The 24,149-nt window shown below is 45.3% G+C and overlaps 1 protein-coding gene across 2 annotated transcripts in view; it reads right to left on the bottom strand.

The window, feature by feature from the left end:
* Positions 1-6,292: 6,292 nt before the first annotated feature.
* The window catches only part of PIK3C2B (phosphatidylinositol-4-phosphate 3-kinase catalytic subunit type 2 beta), a 66,477-nt gene continuing 48,620 nt past the window's right edge, over positions 6,293-24,149 (bottom strand). Inside the window, exons 23-32 of one of the 2 annotated variants that reach the window (XM_036272604.1) lie at positions 21,399-21,568; positions 20,749-20,905; positions 20,066-20,175; positions 18,979-19,180; positions 18,432-18,556; positions 16,833-16,950; positions 14,642-14,723; positions 12,971-13,077; positions 9,660-9,788; positions 6,293-8,921 (exon numbers count right to left, since the gene is read on the bottom strand). In XM_036272604.1, coding sequence (XP_036128497.1) covers positions 8,733-8,921; positions 9,660-9,788; positions 12,971-13,077; positions 14,642-14,723; positions 16,833-16,950; positions 18,432-18,556; positions 18,979-19,180; positions 20,066-20,175; positions 20,749-20,905; positions 21,399-21,568 — 1,389 coding nt within the window. In that variant the 3' untranslated portion in view covers positions 6,293-8,732. The remainder of the gene's footprint in view (positions 8,922-9,659; positions 9,789-12,970; positions 13,078-14,641; positions 14,724-16,832; positions 16,951-18,431; positions 18,557-18,978; positions 19,181-20,065; positions 20,176-20,748; positions 20,906-21,398; positions 21,569-24,149) is intronic. The other variant, XM_036272602.1, reaches the window with a different exon arrangement.

A 24,149-nucleotide genomic window follows, 5' to 3' on the forward strand; every position in this document is an offset into this window, starting at 1 on the left:
CCCAGTCAGCACTTAATTCACTACACGATATGCTGCATACCTGTAAATGTTCTCTCTTGCTGGTCTCAGTTCCTTAAAGGCTGCCTCCCAATACCCTAGCACAGTGGTTCCCAAAGTACAGTCTGGGCACCCCTTTGGATCTCATTTTCAGACCCTTTCAGAGGATTCTCAAGGTCAAAAATATGTTCATAATAATACCAAGCTATTATTTTCCTTTAACTCTTATTCTCATGAGTGTACAGTGAACATGTATCTTCTAGACCTAGAGGGTGCATGGTATGTGACCTGGCAACACATTGCACAAGCAGATATGAGATTTCAGCTCTTTCATTAAGCCAGGTATATATATATATTTTTTTTAATCCTCATCCGAGGACATTTTTGCATTCATCTTCAGATAGAGCAGGAGGGAAAGAGAAAGGGAGAGAGAAACATCCAGGTTGCCACCCACACAACCCCAACCAGGGCCGGGGACAAATTGCAACTGAGGTACCTGCCCTTAGCGAGAACCAAACCCGGGTCTCTCTGGTCTGTGGGCCGATGCTCTAACCGCTGAGCAAAATCCATCAGGGCTTATTAAGCCAGATATTAAAGACATTGGGGAAATATGTAAAATGATGTCATTCTTCTTGCTAAACTTTTTTGTTTTGAAAAATAATCTTTTCATAAAAAATGTTATTTATGTTAACATGTAATGGGCTTATTCTTTTTAAATAAATAAATATTTTCCAATTCCTTAGTTTTGAGTTCTAAAACAGTAACTATCAATAGATAGAATCCACATAAACAAAAATTCTTTGGAGTCTTCGATTTTTTAAGAGTATAAAGGGGTCATAAGACCAAAAAGTTTAGGAACCACTAACCTAGCATGCTGACTGACATAATAAGTGACCAATATCCTGATATACCATGATTGCAGGTTCAATCCCTGGTCAGGGCACATACAAGAATCAACCAATGGCCTGACCAGTGTGGCTCAGGGGTTGAGCATCAACCCATGCACAAAGGGGTTGCCAGTTCGATTCCCGATCAGGGCACATGCCCAGGTTGTGGGCCAAATCCCCAGGGCCATGCAGGAGGTAGCCAATCGATGTTCTCTTTCATGGATGTTTCTGTCTCTCTCTCTCCCTCTCCCTTCCTCTCTCTCTAAAAAAAAAAAAAAAATTTTTTTTAAAAAGCTCATTCTTTAAAAAAAAGGTCAACCAATATACACATAAATAAGTGGAACAATAAATCGGTTTCCCTTTCTCTCTCTTTAAATAAATAAATATTTTAAAAAAGAAACTATTTAAAAATAAATAAATAATAAATGTTGAATAGAGGAGTAATAATGCTTTTATTTTTTAATTAATTTATTTGAAGAGTAATAATTCTTTTAAATAATAGCATCATCCTTATGACCAAGCAACTTGCATTCCAGTCTCAACTTTGTCACTAACACTACATGATTCTGAAAAAAAATTCTTAAAACTTTCTTGAATGGCCCTGGTCAGTTTGGCTCAGCGGTTAGAGCGTCGGCCTGCGGTCCGGAGAGACCCAGGTTCGGTTCCCGCTAAGGGCACGTACTTCGGTTGCAGTTTGTCCCCGGCCCTGGTTGGTCGTGCGGGTGGCAGCCACTCGATGTGTCCCTTCATGTCGACGTTTCTCTCTCTCTCTCTCCCTCCCACTCTATCTGAACAAAAAATGAAAAAATATCCTCGGGTGAGGATAAAAAAAAAAAAAAAAAAAAAAAAAAAAAAAACTTTCTTGAATGGACTCCCCTTTTCCCATCTAGTCATTGGATACATAATTTTATTTTCTTAAAGGGGGAAAAATGCAATCAGAAAGGATTGGAAAGCTATAAAAACATGTGACCGCCTTGTCAGTCTTGACAGGTAAATGAAGCGTGAACCAGCCTCCTCCAGCCTGCTGTCAACTAGAGGATAGAGGCAGAGCGGCTCTGCACACAAAGATAACGTGTTGCCGCGGCTGTGTACATACTGGTGAAGACAAGAAGTCCTTGGACTGGCAAGCTGACTGGCACTTTAGCAGAAGATAATTTAAACCTCAATTAATTATGTTTATTTAAAAAAATTTTGCTGGGCCTGAGGTAAAGGGTGTATGGCTTTTGACTTCATTTTTCAGACTTAGTACCAACTCCAAAATCTTATTTCCAAGCATTCCACACTCTGGACACCATCTCCTATCTTTCTAATTCACGGCCCTGGTATCATATTTCATGACTTATAAACCCCCAGAAACCTCAAAGTCATTGCCATTACCACTGTTTTGTGATTCAGCCTCCTTTACTTCCCTCCTTATTGAGCATAAATTCCATGACCCAACTACCCTCTTGCAAAGAGGGCATTCATTCTCTTGCCATTCTCCTACTCCAACATTCTTCTCTGGCAAAAATCCAGCCTTAGTTGAACCCACCTACCCACTTACTCTGAGCCTACAGCCTTGCAGCTAATCTGTGCTGGAGAAAAACATTCAACTATACTGACACACTTCATATTTGTTTTTTGTTTTTTTAATCCTCATCCGAGGACATTTTTCCATTTTTTGTACAGACAGAGTGGGAGGGAGAGAGAGGAAGAGAGAGAGAGGGAAACATCGATGTGAAAAGGACACATCGAGTGGCTGCCACCCGCACGACCAACCAGGGCCGGGGACAAACTGCAACCAATGTACGTGCCCTTAGCGGGAACCGAACCCGGGTCTCTCCGGACTGCAGGCGGACGCTCTAACCGCTGAGCCAAACTGGCCAGGGCTACACTTCATATTTGTGATCACAAATTTTATCAATGCCAGGCACTCCTACAAATATCCATATCCAAAGTAGCTTTGTTTCTCCTATACTGAGACTATTTCACGTTTCTTTCTTTCTTTCTTTTTCTTTTTATCCTCAGATAGAGAGGGGGGAAGAGAGAGAGAGAAACATCAATGTGAGAGAGACACATCGAGTGGTTGCCACCCTCAAGACCCCAACCAGGGCCTGAGACAAATTGCAACGGCGGTACATGCCCTTAGCAGGAACCGAACCCGGGACTCTGTGGTCCGTGGGCAAACGCTCAAACCACTGAGCCAGCGTGCTCATAAACACACATTCTCAACTTATTATCACACCTCTTACTTCACTGAGAAAATAAATGCAATTGGACATAAATAACCTCACCTTTCCATCACCAAATTAAACAACCCATCTATCTGCATCTGGACCCACACACTCTGCTTTCAATCCCATTACAAGCAAAGGAGCTTCCTGGATCCTATTTCTTCACGGTCTATACATGGAATTCTGGCCTCCCTTATCCTTCTTTTCTGTATAATTTTCTCTCTCAAACTACTAGAGCACTCATAGTAACATAGGTTAACAACACTTATCTTTTTTTGTTTTGTTTTGTTGTTAATCCTCACCGGAGGATATTTTTTCCTTGATTTTTTTAGATAGAGTGGAAGGGAGGGAGGAAGGGAGGGAGAGATAGAGAAAAAAACATAGATGTGAGAGAGACACATGGACTGGATCAAGCCTGCAACTGAGGTATGTGCCCTTGACCGGGAATCAAACTCAAGACCCTTCAGTCTGTGGGCCGACGCTCTAACTGATGAGCCAAACCGGCCAAGGCAACATCACCTATCTTAAAAAAAACTCTCTCGAGATACATGCCTCTCCAAGTTTCTGTACCACTACAGCAAAATTTGTCAGGAGTTACCCATGCTGATGGTCTCCACTTTCTCATAACTTATTCCAATGTGGCTTTCATTCCTTCCACTGATTCAAACAGATCTTAGCAGAGTCACCAAGAACATTTTTCCAAACCGTTCTCTGTTATGGGTTGAATTGTACTACCCTAAATGATGCCCTAATCCCCTGATTACAGTGTCCAGTACCTGGGAATGTGACCTTACTTGGAAATAAGGTCTTTGCAAGTTAAAATGAGGTCATTAGGGTGGGCCCTAATTCAGTATGACTATGTCCTTACAGAAAGGGAAAATTGGTTGAGCGTCAAACCCATGCACCAAGAGGTCATGGGTTCGACTCCCGGTCAGGGCACGTGCCCAGGTGGTGGGCCAAATCCCAACTGCAGGAGGCAGCCAACCGATGTTCTTTCTCTCTTATCGATGTTTCTCTCTCTCTCTCCCTCCCACTCTATCTGAACAAAAAATGGAAAAGTCCTCGAGTGAGGATTAAATAAATAAATAAATAAAGAGAAAATTTGGACCTAGACAAACATGCGTGCACACACAGGGAGGACCCCATGTGAACATGAAGGCAGAGACTGGGGTGATGTGTCTACAAGCCAGGAATGCCACAGATTGCCCGCAAACCACCAGAACCTACGAAGAGGCGTGGAACAGATTCCCCTTCTTAATCCTCAGAAGGAATTAACCCTGAGAATACCTTGATCTTGGATGTCCACACTCCAGAACTGTGAGAAAAGAAACTTCTGTTGTTTAAGCTCCCCAGTCTGCGGTACTTTTTAGGACAGCCCTAAGATACTGACAATACTTTAGGCTCCCATGACACCAATTTCTTGGTTTCCCTACAATTTCAGTGGCTCCTCCTCCTAATGTTGGCCTGCATCAGAGCTCAGTCCACCCTTGTCTTTTTTTCCAGCCTCTCTAATCTAGGTGATCTCATCCAGTTCCATGGCATTAAATGACACCTAAGTGCTGAGGGCTTGCCTCTCTACACTCCAGACTGACCTCTCCTTTTTCCACTTTGTCCCTGAGACACTGCACTGCGATTACTTATGTCCATGTCTGCTGCCCTAGTTGGACTGAACTCCTTGGGAACAGGACCCACACCTTTGTCATCTTAGTAGCCAGAGCCTGGTGCCTTGCCTGACCCGGAGAAGGCCGCCAGCAGACAACTCACACAAGCCCCAGACCACACAACTCCCTCAGAGCTTAAAATGCTGCCTTACTTTTAAGCTTTCAGAGCAAATTTTTGTCCCCCAAATCGAAGTAAATTGGGTGACTTCATTAAAAAAAAAAATTTTTTTTTCTTTATTGATTTTAGAGAGTAAGGGAGAGGGAGAGACAGGAACTTCGATGAGAGAGAACATCAAATGGCCGCCTCCTGCATGCCCCCACTGGGGACTGGGCCACAACCCGGGCATGTGCCCTGACTGAGAATTAAACCGTGACCTCCTGGTGCATGGGTCGATGCTCAACCACTGAGCCACACAGGCTGGGTGGGTGACTTCACTTTTGCCACCTCTCTTTGAACCCAGAGAACCCGGCGTCCTGGGCTTCTTTTCTCTCCTACCTAGGCAACTCCCCAGCATTCTCATTTTCACTCCCTCGGGGTGGTTCAGGTTTCTACACCATGCGGCCAAGAAATCTCCTTGAACCAAGACCCTTGCCAGATTCAAGTTCTGACTCCGAAAGTGTCCCCTGGGACTTGTCCAGCACTGCAGTGACACCACAGAACCACTCGGAAACACTGTTTACTACTGAAAACCCCTTGGAAGCTCCCCAGAATTTCCCAGCGTGAAATATGACTCTCACTGGAGTAAACTTCTGGGTAAAATGCTTGAACAAAGGTCACATCGCCTCATCTTCCATTTGGGGGAAGTTCAACTCTGGGCTACTGTTCTTCTCTCAAGACTTAATAGTTGCAAAGCAGCTCAAGAGTTTCCATTTCCTCTCTCGTAAGATGAGGTTGGTTAAACAGCACGAGGCAGTAAACTTGTTAAATATAGAGGATTGTCTTAATTTTAACCTTCAGCCTGGTACTTGGTACAGGACCTGGTGCACAACTCAAGGCCTGCACGCCTTGTGAGTGGACGCCTGCTAGGTGAAGTAGGTGGCGCTGGTAAGCACAGCAAATGTCCCGTGACAGAATGAATGAATGAGCTGTGTTTACTTTCCAGGAGAGTGATAATGAGAAATGACATCGCATATATTAAGACACTATGAAAACTAACATTCTATACCAATTTAAGGGATTGTATTTAACATAGCCTAGGAGGAGCAGCACAAGATTTGGAATCAAATAAACTTGCGTTCAAATTCCAGATCCAAGACTGACTGGCTGGGTCCTCGGGCAAATTATTTAATCCCAATGAGCTTCAGTTTCTTCATCTGTAAAATGGGGCTAATGACACTCACCCGTTGTATCAAGTTGTGAGGCTGTATTTAGCTGACGAATGGAAAACGTCTGTCTGTGCAGTGCACCAGTGTATGTAACAGTTGCCATTTATAAACCATTGGTATTATTTTCCTCTTGTATGCCAGACATCTAAACCGTTAAACATCAACCAATCTTGAAAAAATGATAGTTTTGTTTTTCTCAAATGTCACTTTATTAGAAAATACAATTCCGGAGAATGTAGGAGACACAAGGACATCTGGAAAGTGGGTAAAATACACAGACCTCTGTAAATCAGGGGCATGGAGGGTCAAAATAAAATGAGCTACAGGCAAAAAGCCAGTAGCGCATCTATGGTCCATTCATCTGGAGAAGTCCACTCCTGTTCCCCACTTCCTAGCCCCTCCCCACAGCAGCCAGCTTTATCCTTGACATTTCTGATTTAAAAGACAAGTTCAAACTTCCTGGTTGCCCTATGGTTTTAATGAATGGAGCTTTTTTTCTCCAGTTGCGGAATGAGTCAGAAGTTCTGATCCTTGGAACTGGGGAGGAAGCTGCAGAGGGACAGACATTTCGCACAGTATCCCCATTAACTCCGTTCCCCAAACACAAGGCACATCCAGCCAATTCTAGTTTAAAACATTAATATCAAACTCAAAGTCTCTCCCTCTTTTTTTCAAGGAGGATAACGCTTTGGAGTAAAGCGCAAGAGTAAATTTCAAATCCAAGTGGTAGAAAATGAGGAGTATTAAGAGATGATAAACCCAGTCTCTCCCTCCCAGCTCCAGGGGATCAATCACTGTTCCGATCCAGCCTCCTTGAGAGCAAAGAAAAACACTAGGGAAAAAAACAAGTTTTGACAGGACCCCATACCCCTGTCCTTCAGATAGAGCATCCCTTTGGCTCCAGACTAAATAGGTTTATGGCCCCACAGAATCAGAAATTCTTATAAAAACTGACAGAAACGAAGTTTGGGAGGGAAGCAGCATAAAGAGCGGTGGGTTGTGGGAAAAGCCTCCCAGGACTACCCAGCAGGCAGCCACACTGGCATCTGCAGCCTAGACCCCCCATCCCAGGGCTCAAATGACCTTGGGCAAAAAAAATCAGGGCCCAAGGCAGCCTTTTATCCCACAGAGAAAAACGAAGGAAGGGACCTTTGGGGAAGCAGCCCCAGCACGTTCACAGGGACCAGATGGCCCCCCGAAAGCGAGAGAATGGAGGAGTAGAAGATGTATTCAGGGCAAGACCTAGCAAAGTGGGGGAAGATGGGAGGAAACCCTCCTCCCAAAAGAGCACAGGTCCCTGAATAGGTCCTTTGCGGAACCCCGGAAGAAAGGCCCTTCCTTACAAACGTAGGTATCACATCGCTCTCCTTTGGAGGCAAAATCAGAAAGGCCCGGAAGCACAGGCCTCAGTCTGGCACACACAGCCCTCCCTGCCCCTCCCCACCTGCCCTCAGAGACTGGGGGGTGCGGCTTTAGCTGAGGACCCACTGGGCCCCTCCCCAAATAATTCCTATAGAGAGTAAAACAATACACAAACACACACACACTTAGGGAGAAGTCCAATAAGAACCTTAATCATATAAAAAGTCCAAACAGTCTTCCTTTTTGACTTCTGAGGCACATGCAAGTCCCTTCTCACAAGGCTTCCTCTCCAGTGAGGACAACATTACTATTTCATTTTTTAAAAATTAAAGTAAAACCTGCCTTAGAGTTTCAGTCTGCTCTTCCCGACAGCCTGCCCTGCAGATTTTGGACTTGCTTTGCTAGCTCCTGCCATCAATATGCAGATCTACAGGAATCTCCAAAACAAGCATCAAGAAAAACAAATTTGAGGACAGATTGATGAAGCTCTTAGAAATGAAACAAAGCAAGTTAACTGAACAGGCAAGTGAAGAGCTTAGTTTCCCTAGAGATTTAAAACCGAATCAAACAAAAATGGATGTTCAGACATAAACATTATCTCAAGCATGTCTAGACCCATTAAGAGAGAATCACAATACTTCAAAACTACTCTGTTGAAACTCAGAGTGAATGAACTCTCCAGAATGAAAATGGATTATATATTGGAAAAATACAAGCAACTTCACCTAGAAGAAGTAGAGTGTAGAAAGTCATTGGGAATAAAATTAAACAAGACAAATGAGCAGCTGAGAGACGTCTGCATGAAACTTCTAAAGGAACAAGAAAACAGATTATTTAGGAACCTTAAACTTGAGACCAGTCCTAGACATGCCTGGTGTTGATTTTAATAAGAAAATAATTAATTAAAAAAATAAAATAAAATAAAAAAATAAAAGTAAAGATATCCACCCACCCTCCCCTAAAACGCTACTTCATATAGTCCACCCAACACACCCCAAACCAGGCATTGCTCCCTTGACACAAGGTAAACTTAAAACTTTGCTGCAACCTCACAGCCTCCAAGGGGCTGCTCATTACAACCAACTCAAACTCAGACTGCAGAGGAGGGGATGGCAGAGAGCCTCTTACCCTCCCTGCCTCCTATCACTGAGGCCCCATCCACTTGGACATCAGGGAGGCCTGACAAGGGCCCTGCCTCTTCACAAGGAAAAGATAAGTCAAGCAGGAAGAGTCCTTTCCTGCAGCTCCACCACCAGTCTGGGCCCTGGGCCAGGGCTCCGCTGGACTCAGGAGGTCTCATGACTTCGAGATCCTAGTGCGAACCAGCCGGTCTTCTCCTGGGCCAGGTCTAGCTCTCGAAGGCGGATGTGCACCTCGCCGAGGAGAACGTTCTCCCAGAATCCTTGCTCACTCAGCACACTCAGCTGTAGTTCCCGCTGCTGCAGGTCTCCCTTGGGGATCCCATCATACACCAGCTGCAAATGAAGAGATTGGGAAGAGGGAAGTGGTGAGAGAGGGAACATGGAAGAGGGAGATGCTCAAGTCTGTGGTCACTTGATCTGCTGAGGCTACCACCACTCTATTTCCCCAACCAGAGTCCAAGGGAACAGAAAAGGCACACAGAGCCCAGCAGGTGTGGCTCAGTGGTTGAGCAACCACACACGCACTGAGAGGTCGCCAGTTCAATTTTCGGTCAGCACATGCCGAGGTTGTGGGCTCAATCCCCAGTGGGGGGCATGCAGGAGGTGGCCAATCAGTGTTCTCTCTCATCAATGTTTCTATCTCTCTCCCTTCCTCTCTCTCTAAAATCAATAAAGAAAAAAAAATTTAAAAAGAAGAAAAGGCACACAGAAACCAAGGGAAGCTTTAAAGAACTTTGCTCTTTGCTCAGCGTTCAAGTGGGGTCAGGGCAGGGACGGGACGCTTTTCAATTAGTGCCACTGATCGTTATCAGCAGAGGACCAGCAGGATCCTTCTCCCCACAGGACAGGGTCCAGGCCACACCTCACCTGTGGAAGCCCAACCCTAAGTGTCGGAAAACTTTCCTTGTAAAGGGCAAGACAGAAAACATGGCTTTCCAGGTCATCTAGTCTGGTTTATGTCCCAATTATTCAACCCTGCCACAGAGGATACTTAAAGAAATAGGTGTGGCCACATTCCAAAACAACTTTATTTACAAACCCCTGCCCTATCCCTGCATCTTCCCCACACACCATTTCATTGTAGGTGGGGTTGCAGGTTTTCCGGGCCACTTTGGTTTTCTTCTTAGTGGTTTTCTGAGGATCAGGAAGGAGGTAAATCTTCACATAGGGGTCAGGGTCATTTCCATCCTGGAGCAGCTGCTACAAAGGGAATGAAAAACAAAAAGAGATGGAGATTCTTGTATTTATCTCTTTATCATCATTCCTGTGCTCACACCCTGATCCAGGTTCTCATCTCCCACACCTGACTTCTTGCAATGCATAGTAATTTATTTTGCTTACTCCATTCTGATAAAAATATTCGGTCTACCATAATGTCAGGTGTCCTACTGAAATATCCATCGGATTGCCTATTATATCATTTATACTTTTATACGAATGCTCATGGCACACCATACTTGGTCTGTTTTGAATGAACCATCATATCCCCAGATATCTCCCTGCCTATGACAGTGTCTTTGTCTAATCTGTTATTTGATGCAAGTAATCCCCTAAGAGGAGAAATGATTCAGATTAAGTTCCTAGTTCACAGTCAACCAACTAGTGATTCCCTCAGCCTGATCCTTTTATTTATTTTTTTTATCCTCACCCGAGGACATTTTTTGAACCCGAGGACATTTTTTGATATTTTGTTCAGATAGAGTGGGAGGGAGCAAGAGAGAGAGACAGAGAGAGAGAGAGAGAGAGAGAGAAACATCAATGTGAAAGGAACACATCGACTGGTTGCCACCCACACAACCCAACCAGGGCCGGGGACAAACTGCAACCGAGGTACGTGCCCTTAGCGGGAACCGAACCTGGGTCTCTCTGGACCGCTGAGCCAAACCAGTCAGGGCTCAGCCTGATCCTTTTAAAATTTAAGTTAGATTTTATGCTTGTGGACCCCAAGAAGAAAGACTGATTTGATGTGAAACCCAAGAAAAATTTATCTGCTGAGATGGACTCCCCAGGGTCAACTGAGGGCCCAAATTTTATGAATAATAAGGGCCTGTGCGGCCGGTGTGGCTCAGTGGTTGAGCATCAACCCATGCACCAAGAGGTCGCCAGTTCGACTTGCGGTCAGGACACATGCCCAGGTTGGGGGCCAGATCACTAGTGGGGGGTGTGCAGGAGGTGGCCAATCGATGTTCTCGCTCATCAATGTTTCTATCTCTCTCTCCCTCTCACTTCCTCTCTCTGCAAAATCAATAAAGGAAAAAAAATTAAAAAAAAAAAAAAAAGAGCCTAAAGGCCATTTGTTGACATGGGCTTTTCACATACTCTGTACACCAGGAAGAACCTCAAGCTGAACTCTCAGCTTCCTGCCCTATGCCCTGAGTATTTACACAAGCTGAGTCAACTATTATAAGGGAGTTCCTGGTTTCATCTTTTGACTAAATGCACTAAGACCTGTCCCGTCCAGTCAGGACTGCTCCATAATGACCAAACAGAACTGAATAAGCTGGAAATCTCATTTGTATAAAATTGGGAACTTGGGCAGAAACTTTCCATATAAAAAAATAGCCCCACCCCCCATCCCTGGCTAGTGCGGCTCAGTTGGTTGGGTGTCCTCCAATGTAAAGGTTACTGATTTGATTTCTGGTCTGGGCTCAATCCCCAGTAGGGGGCGTGCAGGAGACAGCCCATAGATGTTCTATCCTTACATTAATGTTTCTCTCTCTCTTTCTCCCTTTTCTCTCTAAAAATCAATTTAAAAAATATTTTTAAAAATGATAGCTTCCCTTTTCTTGGTGGAGCACAATTTTTTAAAACTTAAAAAAAAAAAAAAGTTTTAGAGAGGGAGGAAGGGAGAGAAAGAAAAATCCATGTGAGACAGACACATTGATAAGCTGTCTTCTCCCATATAAAGCTGCAACTTAGGTATGTGCCCTGACCAGGAATCGAACCCACAACCTTCCTGTGCACACAGTGATGCTATAATCAACTGAGCCACACCGGGCAGGGCTTGGTGGTGATGATTTAGTTTGCTAACTGAATATGTATCTCCATAGTGACAGCTCTTTTTGCTCAAATAAATGCTTTTTAAAATCTTTATTACTCTCTAAAATTAATTTTGGTGTATATGCCCCTGCTCAAAACCCTCTCATGGGCCCTGGCCGGTTTGGCTCAGCGGTTGGAGCATCAGCCTGCGGACCAGAAAGTCCCAGGTTCGGTTCCCACTAGGGGCATGTACCAACAAACAAACAAACAAAAAAAACCCCTATGGTTCCTATCTCACTCAAGGTAAAAGCCACAGTCTTGACTATATATACCCTCTAGTCAGCTGTGGCCTCCCCAACCTCATCTACTCCTCCTCTCCCCTTTGTTCCACAGGCTTCAGCCACGAGGGCCCCTTGCAGTTCCCCACATACCCCAGCAGGTTCGGTTCCTGGCTTTTGGATTTAACTGGACCCTCTGTCTGGAACATTCCTCCCTCAGACAAATATGCATGCCCCTCCCACCTCCTTCCATCTTTGCTCAAATACCTCCTCATTAATGAGGGCTTCCCTGACTACTCCATGCAAAACCGCCTCTATCCGTATTCCACCACTGTTTCTCTCCTTTATTTCTTCTTCTTTTCCTTCTGCTTTATTTCTTGCCAGAGCACTTGTCATGTATTTGTCTGCTTACCTCTTCCTACTGGAATTTGAGCTCCCTAAGGCAAGGATTTTGTTTTGTTTACCCTGTACCCAGAGCTGATGTAGCAGTGCCTGATTCATAGTAAGCACTAGTTGAACATTTGTTGAATAAATGAATGAATGATGTTGTAAGAGTAAAACCCAGGTTTCTTTGATTCCAAAGCTCATAGTCCTTCTGCCACATACCAATGCCCCAACCTACAAAAATCTAGCACACGGCAAGTATTCCATTAGCGTTCCCTTCCCTTTCTACTCTCAATCTTCTTAAAATCATACCAAAAATTTTAGTAATTATATACCGCCTTGATTATGCTCCAAGATGGTCATATGGCTGCCCATCTCTACAATCAGATAAAAAACACCTTGGGCCTCTCCTTATTATAATCACCCTAATTACCATAATAATATTTTGTGTGCATTATCTCATTTAATGTCCATAACAACACTGTGAAGTAGATACTAATATTATCTTCAATTTAATGAGGCTCAGGGTACCTAGGCTACTTGCCAAAGACCACAGGTGGTAAGAAGTTGTGTCTAGTATTGCTTGGTCATACCCCATGCCTGGCACACTAGCAGACCCATTGGTGGATACCCAGAAACCTTGAGGTTACATTCACGAAATAGGGGCAGAGCAGGTCTGAACAATCAGAAAAGCACTAGGAGAAAGAGAAAGAATCAAATGAGAACTGTGCATACACTTACCAAGTCCCGAATATGCATCACCATGATGAAGAGTTTATTGTTTTTGTAGGAGATGGACAGCTTCACCTCCCCTCCCACCTTCCCCACTGGACGAGCCCAAGTGCCATCTGTAGGGACATAGGAAACAGAGAAAGGTCACAAGGCCAGCCATGTCCCCATCTGGTTCCAGGCAGATGTTTGTTTTCCTTTGACCCCCACTCCCCAACAGTATCTTCATGTTAGGTCCCTGATACCCCCTGGGGGACCCAGCAAGTGGCATCTGTGAACATGATTTAGAGTTGGGGTGGGATGGGTCTATCCAATTTATGTAATCACCAACTGACTATCCAGTCCCTGGGGAACCCGTACAAAGAGCAATGGACCCCACAGCCTAAGTGGGAAACCAGATTCTCTAACCTGTAAGCAAACGAACAGAGAATAAAAAAAAAAAAGAGAGAGAGAACTGGAAAGAGGTGGGGGCAGAAGTTACCCTTGGGAATGGTTCAGAGGGATGAGCAGAAATGTCACAGACAAAGTGAAAGGGGCAGGAGAGAATAATAGAATAATAGAGAACTAGTCATAGGGGGGCACTAGCCATAGTTACAAGAAGTGTTAAAAATCCTTACTCTGTTAATCATGATTGTTTTTTTCTGATTAAAGAAAGCACATTCTGACCTGGCTGGGAGTTGTACACCCTGGGAGTTTACCTGAGGAATGCTGTCCATTCTCCTAACCTGAGAACAAGGGGATCTGCTTGACATCATGGAAAGATTAACAACCTAGCCCTGGCTCTTTTGGCTCAGTGGTTAGAGGGTCAGTCCAAGGACCAACCGGTAACGGGTTTGATTCCCAGTCAAGGGCACATACCTGGATTACAGGTTCCATCCCCAGCCCCAGTTTGGGGTCCTGCGGGGGGCAGCCAGTCCATGTGTCTCTCTCACATCATTGTTTCTCTCTCTTACTCTCCCTCCCTCCCTCCCTTCCATTCTATCTAAAAATCATTGGAAAAATATCCTCCGGTGAGGATTAACACAAAGAGGAAACAAAGATTAACAACCTTGTTACTGGAGCACTGGAACCCTGGAGGCGATGCATTGGTGACTATCCTTTGCAACCCCCAGCCGGCATCCCTACCCCTTGCCTGTAATCACCAGTCCCCATTCCTTCCCCCGGCTGTAACCATACCATTTTACCCAGTCTTATTCCTTTTTGCCTACCTGCCTTTTTTCAAGTAGTCTTTGTCTTTCTACCCTATTTAATTATTTTTTATTTATTTTATTTTAAAAATATTTTTCTCTTTATTGATTTTAGAGAGAGGAAGGGAGAGGGGGAGAGAGAGAGAAACATCGATGAGAGAGAACATCGACTGGCCATCTCCTACATGCCCCCAACTAGGGACTGGGCCCACAACCTGGGCATGTGCCCTGACCGAGAACTGAACCTGCAACCTCTTGGTGCATGGATTGACGCTTAACCACCGGGCCACGCCAGCCGGGCTGTCTTTCTACCCTATTTAAGCAACTGGCTAAGAAGGGAGGTTAGAGCAGATTTTTCAGGGATGACCCACTGCTCTCCCTTACTGCCGGCATTATTGGAATAAATGCTCATATATGATTCAACCTCTGCTTAACTGGCTCAAGTAGTGACAGGCGGCCCAGACCCATTCGCTGCCCAGTTGCAAAGGCGGTGTACCTGAGGACTTGGGAGCCAGGCTGGTGCTCGCAGCCTTCTCATCCCGGGGCAGAGGGTGGAAGAAGGTATACACCAAATCACACTGGAATGGAATCAGAGAACAGGGTGGTTCTTCAATGAGTGAAGAACTTCAATAAGTTCTTCAATAAGACAGTGGCCCAGTAGAAAAATAAAAGGGACAGTTCCAGATTAAAAGGGATTTCTGAAACGTAACAATCAAGTGTAATATGCAGAATATAGAATTATATTTAAGCTATGACCACTATAAAACTGTAAAAGTCATATCTGCCTATGGACAAATAGGGAGAAAACATGGAAATGGCTAGATGATTTGGTAGGGTGATGGGTCTGATCGCTGTTTTTGTGTTTTTATGTGGATGAAAGGGGGCCATATACTAAACCGGACAAGCTTACCTCGCCTGCCAAGCAGCCTTACAAACTCAGAGACCTAAAGTAACCACATAGGATGGGCTGAAATGAAAACTTTCTAACTAAAAGCAGTTTCGTGTCCTGGGCTGGTATCTTTCTTGACAAAGGTCATTCTTTACCTTAATTTGACCCTGACTCTTATCCTTTTGCATTTAAGACAACATACCTTTGGAATGTCAAGGTGATGTCCTTTTCCAACCCCTCAGGGTAGAATTTCCCACCAGACCAGAGCCCCTTCTTGTTATTATCATGTTAATTTGTTAACTATCCGATACCCACCAAAGTAAAGGAAGTATGTGGTCTATTGTACTTTTTATCTAATCCCAGAGATACCCCCCTGCTTTTCTTTCTTCTCCTGTCTCCCTAGTCTATCACCAGTGAATTTCATGTAACCCCTTCCACCTCCTCCTTTCATTTTAATGTGGTTCAAAACTGCCATTCTCTGAGGTATTTTCTCAATCCTTGGCCCAAATAAACTGATAAAATTCTTACAGGTTTGGACATTTCTTATGTTGACAATAATAAATTATAAAAACAAATTATAATACCGTTTATTAAAATAAAATTTAAGTGGTGTTAAGAAACAGCAGATCCAAAGACCAAAAAAAAAGACTCAATTGCATTTTCTTTTTTAAAGATAAAAGCTTTGGCCTTTACCAAAAAGGAGGAGGTAGAAGCTCAGGAATGTGAGTCAATCAATCTGGAACGTCCTGATCAACACTAGTGACGCACAGTACTCCTGTGGTGCCCACTCACACCATGTTACCCTTACCTGACACAAGCTTTCCTTTTCTTCTGCTAATAACTTTCTTGTCCCACCCAGTTTCTATCCAGAAAAACCGTCCATTCTGTACAACTTCTCAAAGCACCTATTTACTAGATGGGATGCTGCTGGATTCGTCAATGCTCAATAACACCAATTTATTTGGTTGAATTTTTGTTTTTAACAGTGGATATGTAACCAAACCTACGCATGTAGCCTAGCAGTTAACCTAGCACAGATTAACCTTTATTTAGAGTTTATAACTCGATTAACCAGTAACTCCACTTGGATCACTCTACAATTTGTAAGGTTTTTGTATTGCTATATTGTAACTTGCCGAAAGCTTCACTGCTGGAACTGGTTTTCAGGAACAAGCCAGGATGTTTCCCAGGACCAGGTGAACCAGCTGAAACCACTTGGGAGGCTAGAGTAGGCTGAGGGACCCTCTGAACTTTCCTCATTGTAATTCTAAAATCTCTACCGGGGCAGAGATTTTCTGCCACTTCTGAACATGCTATGCATATACAATCTGGAATGTCCCCACCTGTACCTGCAATGATGAAGTCTACCGTGATGTTTATGCATGATTTCCCCCTAATAAAGATGGATTAGATACTTTGTTCCGGGACACGGTGCTCTGGGAACAATCCCCATGTGTCCCTGCTGCTGGCTCGCAATAAAGCTCCTTCTCATAAAATCATCAAGCAGTTCTCTTTTGTCCGGCAACGACAGAGCACTCGGACCGCTTGGGGCCAGCAACAGATACACTCTCAGCCTGCTCAAAATACTTTTCCTCAGGAGCCGGGTCCTTCCTTAGGGGATCGCATCTGACTACATACGTGCGTGGCTGCAGCCAGTTCCCTGGTTTCTGTGCCTGGCCCGAGGATGAGCCCCGACCTCTCCTCCTCTGCAGGGTCGGACGACCCAGAAGAGCCCAGGGCTCCCCACCCCACCCAACAGCAGCATCGGAACAGCCGGACCCGAGCACACCCCACCCACCTCGGCCACCTCGGGGGTGGCGTGGATCAGGCGCCAGATGTAGCCGTTTAACTGCTCCCTCCGCCGCTCGGCCCCCGCCTCTCCCCTCGGGCGGCCAATCAGGAAGCGACTGGGGAAGCTGGCAAGTGTGGGTGCGCCGGAGGGGAAGATGGGAAAGAAAGTGAAGAGGCAACAGGCTTTTGTCACATTTCACTTGCATTTTCAGTCACCTGACCCACATTCCTAACCAGCCTCCCTTCCCAGGGACCCCACTCACTCCATTCCTCCCGCAGCTCCCCATGCCTGTGCCCAGGGCACACCCGGACAGTTCCAAGGACCCCCGAAAGAAAGCCAAACTGCTGGGGAGAGTCCTATGGGTCCCCAGAAGTACCTCAGAGGCTTTGGGGCCTCCCCGTTTTCCCCATCAAGGTAAAAGTCATTTGAATGATTTTTAAAATTTTTGTGGTGAAATACACTCAACAAAATTTACCATCTTAACCATTTTTAAGTATAAAGTTTAGAGGCATGAAGGACATTCACACACAACTGTCTATCTCCAGAACTTTGCATCATGCAAAACTGAAACTCTACCCATTAAACAATTCCCCATGTCCACCCCCCACCCACAGGCCTTGGCAAGCAACATTTTTACTTTTGTCTCTAGGAATCTTACAACTGTAAGTGGAATATCACACAGTATCTGTCTTTCTGTGACTGGTTTAGTCCACTGAGCATAATGCCCTCAAGGTTTATCCATGTGCCGGAATGTCCTTTTTTTTTTAAAGAATCCTCACCAGAGGATATTTTTCCATTTATCTTCAGATGGAGGGAGGAAGAGGAAGAGAGGGTGGGGGGAGAGAGAGAGAACGAGAGGGAGAGAGAAACACTGAACCACGACCGAGGTTTACCTCTTGACTGGAATTGAACTCACAACACTCTGGTCTGCAGGCCAAGCTCTAACCACTGAGCAAACCAGCCAGGGCAGAATTTCCTTCTTTTTAAAGCTTCATACTATCCTATTGTATGTATATATACCACCTTTTGTTTATTTTTAAAAATACTTTTACTTTTTAAAAGATGAGAAATCTTGCCCTGGCCAGTGTGGCTCAGTTGGTTGGAGCATCATCCCCGTACACCAAAAGGTCACAGGTTCCATTTCCCGACAGAGCACATACTCAGGCTGTGGATTCCATCCCTGGTCAGGGTGCATACCTTTTCAACCTATCAATGTTTTTCTCTCTCCCTCTCTCTCTAAAGTCAATTAAAATAATAATGATAATGCTAAATAAAAAACATATCCTCAGGTGAGAATTAAAAAAATAAATGAGAAACCTTGAAACAGCTTCAGATTTAGTAAATCCCCCTACCTTTAGACCCAGTTTGCTTTACTTCCTGCTGGTGGGTCCCACCTTATTTTCAAGGGTGGAGAGCTTGGCCAGCAGGGGGAGCACTTGTTATCAAACTCATTACCAGGCCCAAGAAAACTTAGTACCTACTAGTTTGCTACACTAGTACCTACCCTTTGCTCTAGAAGAGTTTCTGGCTCCTGCAGTCCCGCCCATGCCCCATCCATTCTCCCTCCCCATTATCCCTCTGGCAGGAAGTAAAAGGGGCAGCTACCTGGGCAAGAGAGAAGAAGGGAAGAGCAGCCGCAGCTTATTGTGTAACTCCTGGAACTCCTCAAATGTCCGCTGGATATAAGTGGCCTCGTGAGCATTCTCTCGCATCACCTTTACCACGTAAATCTGCAAAGGTTCAAGTCTTAGAGAACACCTGACACACCCTCCACACCCAGCGAAGGGAGTACACAAGTGAAGTGAAGTGTGTGTGTGTGGTGGTGGGGATAACACTTTCCAGAAGGAAGAAGGCAAAAGTATCTCCAGTGGAGACGAAGATGTTATGTCTATGGACATATGCAGGAATTTGAAAGCAAGTGTTTCCTGCACATGTTTTGCAAGACCCTTGACTCAGAGGGAGCACCCATCCAGTTCAGCTCCCTGATTCCAGGCAGGCCACTTGGGCAAGGGAGAGTGATATGGTCTGTGACTGCTCCCAGCACAGGATGCTCAATGACTCCAGTGCCCACTATGTGGATGGAAAGAAACAGAACCCAGTAAGCTATGGGCACTGGGGAGCTAGAAAGAATCAGACTGGAGAAGACGCTTACGTAGGCCTTATTGGGGTGGAAGACCTTCTCCTGGCGGCAGACAAAGACATCACTGAGGCGGCCAGAGCGCTGAAGAGTGTGTGTGCGGGGGGCAAAGGAAAGGGTCAGCTGGTCATCTGAGCCCGTGAACTTCATCTGAGCCAGGTTATGGATGAAAAAATTGAGCTTTGTGGCTACACTTCCCAAGCTGGACTCAATCAACCTGTTGGTGCAAGAAGTTGGGAAGAGGATGTCACCCATGCCCCCACTGCCTGGACACAGCTACCTCAAGGAATACCCCCCGAGACTAACACTTAGTTCACGTCAAGTCATTTTCCTCGGGTAATGTCCTCACAGAGCATGTGATTGGCACACAATTAACTACATGCAATTTATTCATGTGAACTCAGGGGTCTTATCTCCCTGTGCTGCTCTCCTAAGCCAAAGAATTAAACCAAAGTAGGAAGGAATTAAGGATTCCACCTAGGGTCACCATGTAAATATCTAAATATTGTTGTCAAACTGAATTTCAAGGTTCCAGTACTATGGCACCTCACCAAGCACTGCTCAATCTAGAGATTTCAGTTCAAAGGGAAAGGTTCTGTGCTAGAACAACAGAAAACAGTTTGCAAAGCTCCAAAAGTGTGCAAAGAGCACAAAATGGAGACATCATCTATACAGACAAAACTGCAGATGCTCATACATAGGTACTTCCCTGCTTCTGTATACAGTGTGCCTAAAAACATTGTTAGATATGGGAAAATGAAACCAGGAAATGCATGTTTTGATAAGGGAGAAGGAAGGTTTTGATCCAGAGGGCTGAAATTCATACTTGTCCCATCAACAAAGTCTTTGACCAAGACCTGGTGAGAGTGCAACACCTCTATAAACAGAGGTAAGCACCGAAGTGCAGGCGCAAAGCTGAGTCTGAGAGGTGCAGGAATTTACCTAAGTCAGAGGCAAAGTTGGGACAGCACGTCACACTGTCAACTCAGCTCTGCCGCCTGAGCTAAGCCTCTCCCATCTCCCCAGCCCCTCTCCTCCGAAGCAGGCAGCCTGAAAAATAATTACTCGGTGTGGGCAGCGCGTTTTGTATGCAGGATGTTACCTAGTGAAGTAGGTAGTGGCATTGGCCTCTGTGTCCTGAGGCCTCAGGGCATCATAGACATACTTGAGGTCCTCTAGGTCTGAGAGTTCGGGGATCCCACAGGACAACATCTAGAAGGAGAGTAAAGGGGGAGAGAGGGAGCCTATAACAAGCAGGAATTCTTGCTTCTTCTCCACCACAGGGCAAGATTTTCCACAGCTCGGCTTTTCCTCTCACACTTCCAGGAGGGTCCTAGAGGCTGGTAAACAGATGCTGCGGATAGTGGCTGGAGAGCCACAGGAATGGACCGGCCGCCCTGGCTGAGTAACTCAGTTGGTTAGAGCATTGTCCTGATAACACCAGGGTTATGGGTCTGATCCCCAGTCAGGGCACATACAAGAATCAACCATAATGCATGAATGGGTGGAACAACAAATCAATGTTTCTCTCTCTCTCAAATCAATCAATCACTAAAAATAAATACATTTTTTAAAAAGATGTTTAAAAAAGAAAAGAATGGAGGGGCTGGAGCAGGAAGTCAGACGCCTGTACAGACACCATTGTCCTGGGTAGACTAGGCCTTGTCTTTATCTAGAATTGAGAAAAGTAGATCTCCAGGAATCCCTTAAAGCAAGACAGGGTAGTCTTCAAGAGAGTGTCAGATGATAAGGAGGAGGGGTTCAGGAAGGAATGGAGCTCCTCACCAGGCCCAGAAGGTTGAGGAAGAGGTGGGTGTGCTTGCGAATGAGGTTGTAGGCTTGGCAGCAAAGGTCAACAAAATCATGGAAGCGGCTGGAAGGCTTGTCACCCCCGTTGATGACATACGCCATATCCGAGGTGAAGACAAAGGGGGCACGGTCCCTGGGCCAAGGGGAACATACAGGTAGAAGGTCAACATGGAGGAGAAAGCCCACCTTGGGGGCTGTAATGGGGATGCTTTCCCTCATCCCTCATCACCTATGCAAACCTGGATAGATGGGGCTTTCTCCGTTTGCTTTTTCTACCTTAATCCTGAAACATCCCCAGAGACATCTGTCATTGGTTTCTTGTCTGTGAGCTAACAGGACTTTTTCCTGGATATCTACTTGTATTCCCTTTGCTGAAGTTTGCCTCATTTCCCTTTGCTCAGTCCTCAGCAGGGAGAGAGCAGCTGGTCCCTGCCTTCTGCAAGGCCCTGCAAGGACCTGAACTCTTTCTCAGCCTTCTCTTCTCCAAAGCTGCTCAGCCCAAAGACCACGCTCTGAAGTGCAGCTCCTTCCATCGCAGGCTATTGTCCCCGCTCTGAACCGTTTCTGCTGACCCCTTTTCCCTACACACACATCCCTGCTTCAGGACACCACTTAGGACCACTTACCGCTTGATGTTGCCAAACATCTGGGCATGGCCCAGGAAGCGGCCAAAATCTATGTGGAACATGTGGCCGGTTGTCTTCAGCATGATGTTGTCATTGTGTCGGTCACAGATGCCCAAGACGTAGGTGGCCACACAGCAGCCGGCACAGGAATAGATGAAGTTCTCCACGGCCTGGGAGGAGGAAAGGAAGATGGGAGGAGAGGGTATAAAGCTGTCTTGGAAGGACTCCAGGGTCACAGCAAGACTGAATTCCACTAGTTGTGGCTTCTTTCTCATGTGTCCCAACAGCACCTCACATCTACCTGTTCGGCCTTCATCACAGACCAATGTGCACACTGATACACCTAGACTTGCCTCTGGTATCTTAGGGAGCATGAGAAGATGGAAGGCCTCTATGTATATCTTCACCACTTTATCTGAACTTCTTCCTCTGCACTTTTCTTTCTCCCAGGGAGCATGGTTAGAAAGACAATGAATCTATCCAGAGCCCAAACTTGACCAGCCCAGACTGAAGAGACCTTAATAGACAGGAAAACTGACCTGCACAACTTTCCCAACCAGTCTTAACTCAAGCACACACTAAGACAGCCAACTGAAGGGTCCCTTCCTGACCCTGCTCAGAATTCTTCCATCCTTCTCCCTGCCCCCCAAACTACCCATTCCCAGTGTTCTTAGCAACAGCTAAATGCTAATCTCATTAAAGTCACTTCACTCCAAAAAAGAGCTGAGGCAGCTTAACAGTTCTGGGTGTGTTTTACACTTGAAAATTAGACATCAGACATTCTGGGTGTAAAGCAGGAGGGGAGGGAAAAGGGGTTGGATCCACCTTATTTTATCTGGTCAACACCTGTCCCCTTATCTGTCTTCCCAGAAAGTAAAAATATGTGGAATTAGCAAATGGACACCTTTCACTCTAAATCCTCTTTGTGACATTTATAAAATTCCCAAGAATTCAAGAAATGCTCACTAGCACAGGGCAACAATGATCACAGCCAACCAGGAATGTACTAAGTTAAGAATGGAGAAAAGCTTCCCAGAGAACGTGGGCCCTCCCTACACCCCTCTGCAAAGTCCTGCCATACCTCATGGCCCTTCCTTGAGTCCCACACCTTCCCCAGACCTTCCCAGCTCACACGGATCCTCCTCATCGAGTCCCCCAGCCCCAGAGCCCCCACCACTCAGGGCTTCGTCTTTTCACTCCCTCAGGGCCCAGGGATCTCCTCTCCCAGCAGTTTCTTGGCTGTTCTACAAGGCCTGTTTCAAAACTAGCTACACACAGAAACCTCCCAGATACTTGTTGAATTAAACCAGATGACTCAAAATAGAAAATTTGTGAAGAAGTCATAGAGTGCACCTCCTGGAAGAAAGACTATTTAGATGGAAGGGAGATACAGGAATGAAAGGAAACCATTCAATGAGGAATATAACACAACTCCCTGTCTTGACCTTCACCTCCATCAGCTTGCCTTCCTGACCCAGATATTCTTTGTACATGAAATGCATCCTCTTTTGACTTACAAAATCGCTGTATGCCCAAGGGCAAATGAATCAAGTCCCATCACTTACATTATGCAGGATGGTAGTGGCTCACTGGCAGGAAGTCTCACTGAACAAAGGGTGCCCTCCTGATTTAAGGGGTTTCAGTGGTAGGATATAGGGAACTCTATTTGCTGAGTAAGTGGTCAAGAGCCAAATATCTCCAGTTCTTTCCTACTGGAAGTCATCATAAGACACTACCAGCATTATTCTAGCAGAAAGGCTAGAAGAGCTGAGAAGTTAGTTTTGAAAGACTTATTAAACATTGAAGACTCAGCCCTGGCCAGTTTGCTCAGCGGTTAGAGCGCTGGACTGCGAACCAGAGAGTCCTGGGTTCAGTTCCTGCTAAGGACATGTACCTTGCGGTTCATCCTGGCCCTGGTTGGGATTGTGCAGGTGGCAACTGATCGATATGTCTCTCTCACATCGATGTTTCTCTCTCTCTCCCTCCCTCTCTCCCTCCAGCTCTATCTGGAGATAAATGCAAAAAGTATCCTCGGGTGAGGATAAAAAAAAAAAAATTTAAAAACATTTAAGACACAGAGTTACTCTTCTGTGTGTGTATTCTTGTTGTAATATGTGTAGCATATTTACTATGACTCTTTATTACATTGGCAGGAAGTAATCATCATTTCAGCACCAATCACAGTGCCTTTGCATGGTGGCTATTTAATACCTGAAAACCACATGTTAGTAGAAATAGTATATGGGGTGCGTGGGAGGGAGGAAAGAATCCATTACTCTTCTCCAAGGGAGAGGACCTTGAAGTCTGCAACACAGAGAGGGTGGACTTTGAGAGGGGGGAAGGGATTACTGTTGCCTAAAGGTATCAAGGCAATACAAGTAGATCCCTAAGCTACAGCATAAGTTATCATGAGATGGGAGGGAAGGGCTAGGATTCCAGGGAAAGGCGGAGCTTGATTACAAAAGGCTGTATGGGCAGTGCTGTGGATGTTGGACTTATCTTTTAGGATATAAAAAACCTTTGAAGAACTTAGAGCAAAGGAGTGACATAAGCAGGTTCGCACTTTATAAAACAAAACAAAACAACCCTCTGACATCAAGTGGAGACTGGTGATGGAAGGAGGAGACATGCTAGTGGTTCAGGGAACAAAGAGCAAAGTGCTGAAGGAAATGCAAAGAGGACAGATGTGAGAACTGTTTGGGAAGAAGAATCAGCAGGACTTGGTGCAGCAGAAGCATCAAGAAGGCCCGT

The sequence above is a fragment of the Molossus molossus genome, unplaced genomic scaffold (assembly GCF_014108415.1).
Source record: "Molossus molossus isolate mMolMol1 unplaced genomic scaffold, mMolMol1.p scaffold_m16_p_20, whole genome shotgun sequence".
Classification (NCBI taxonomy): domain Eukaryota; kingdom Metazoa; phylum Chordata; class Mammalia; order Chiroptera; family Molossidae; genus Molossus; species Molossus molossus.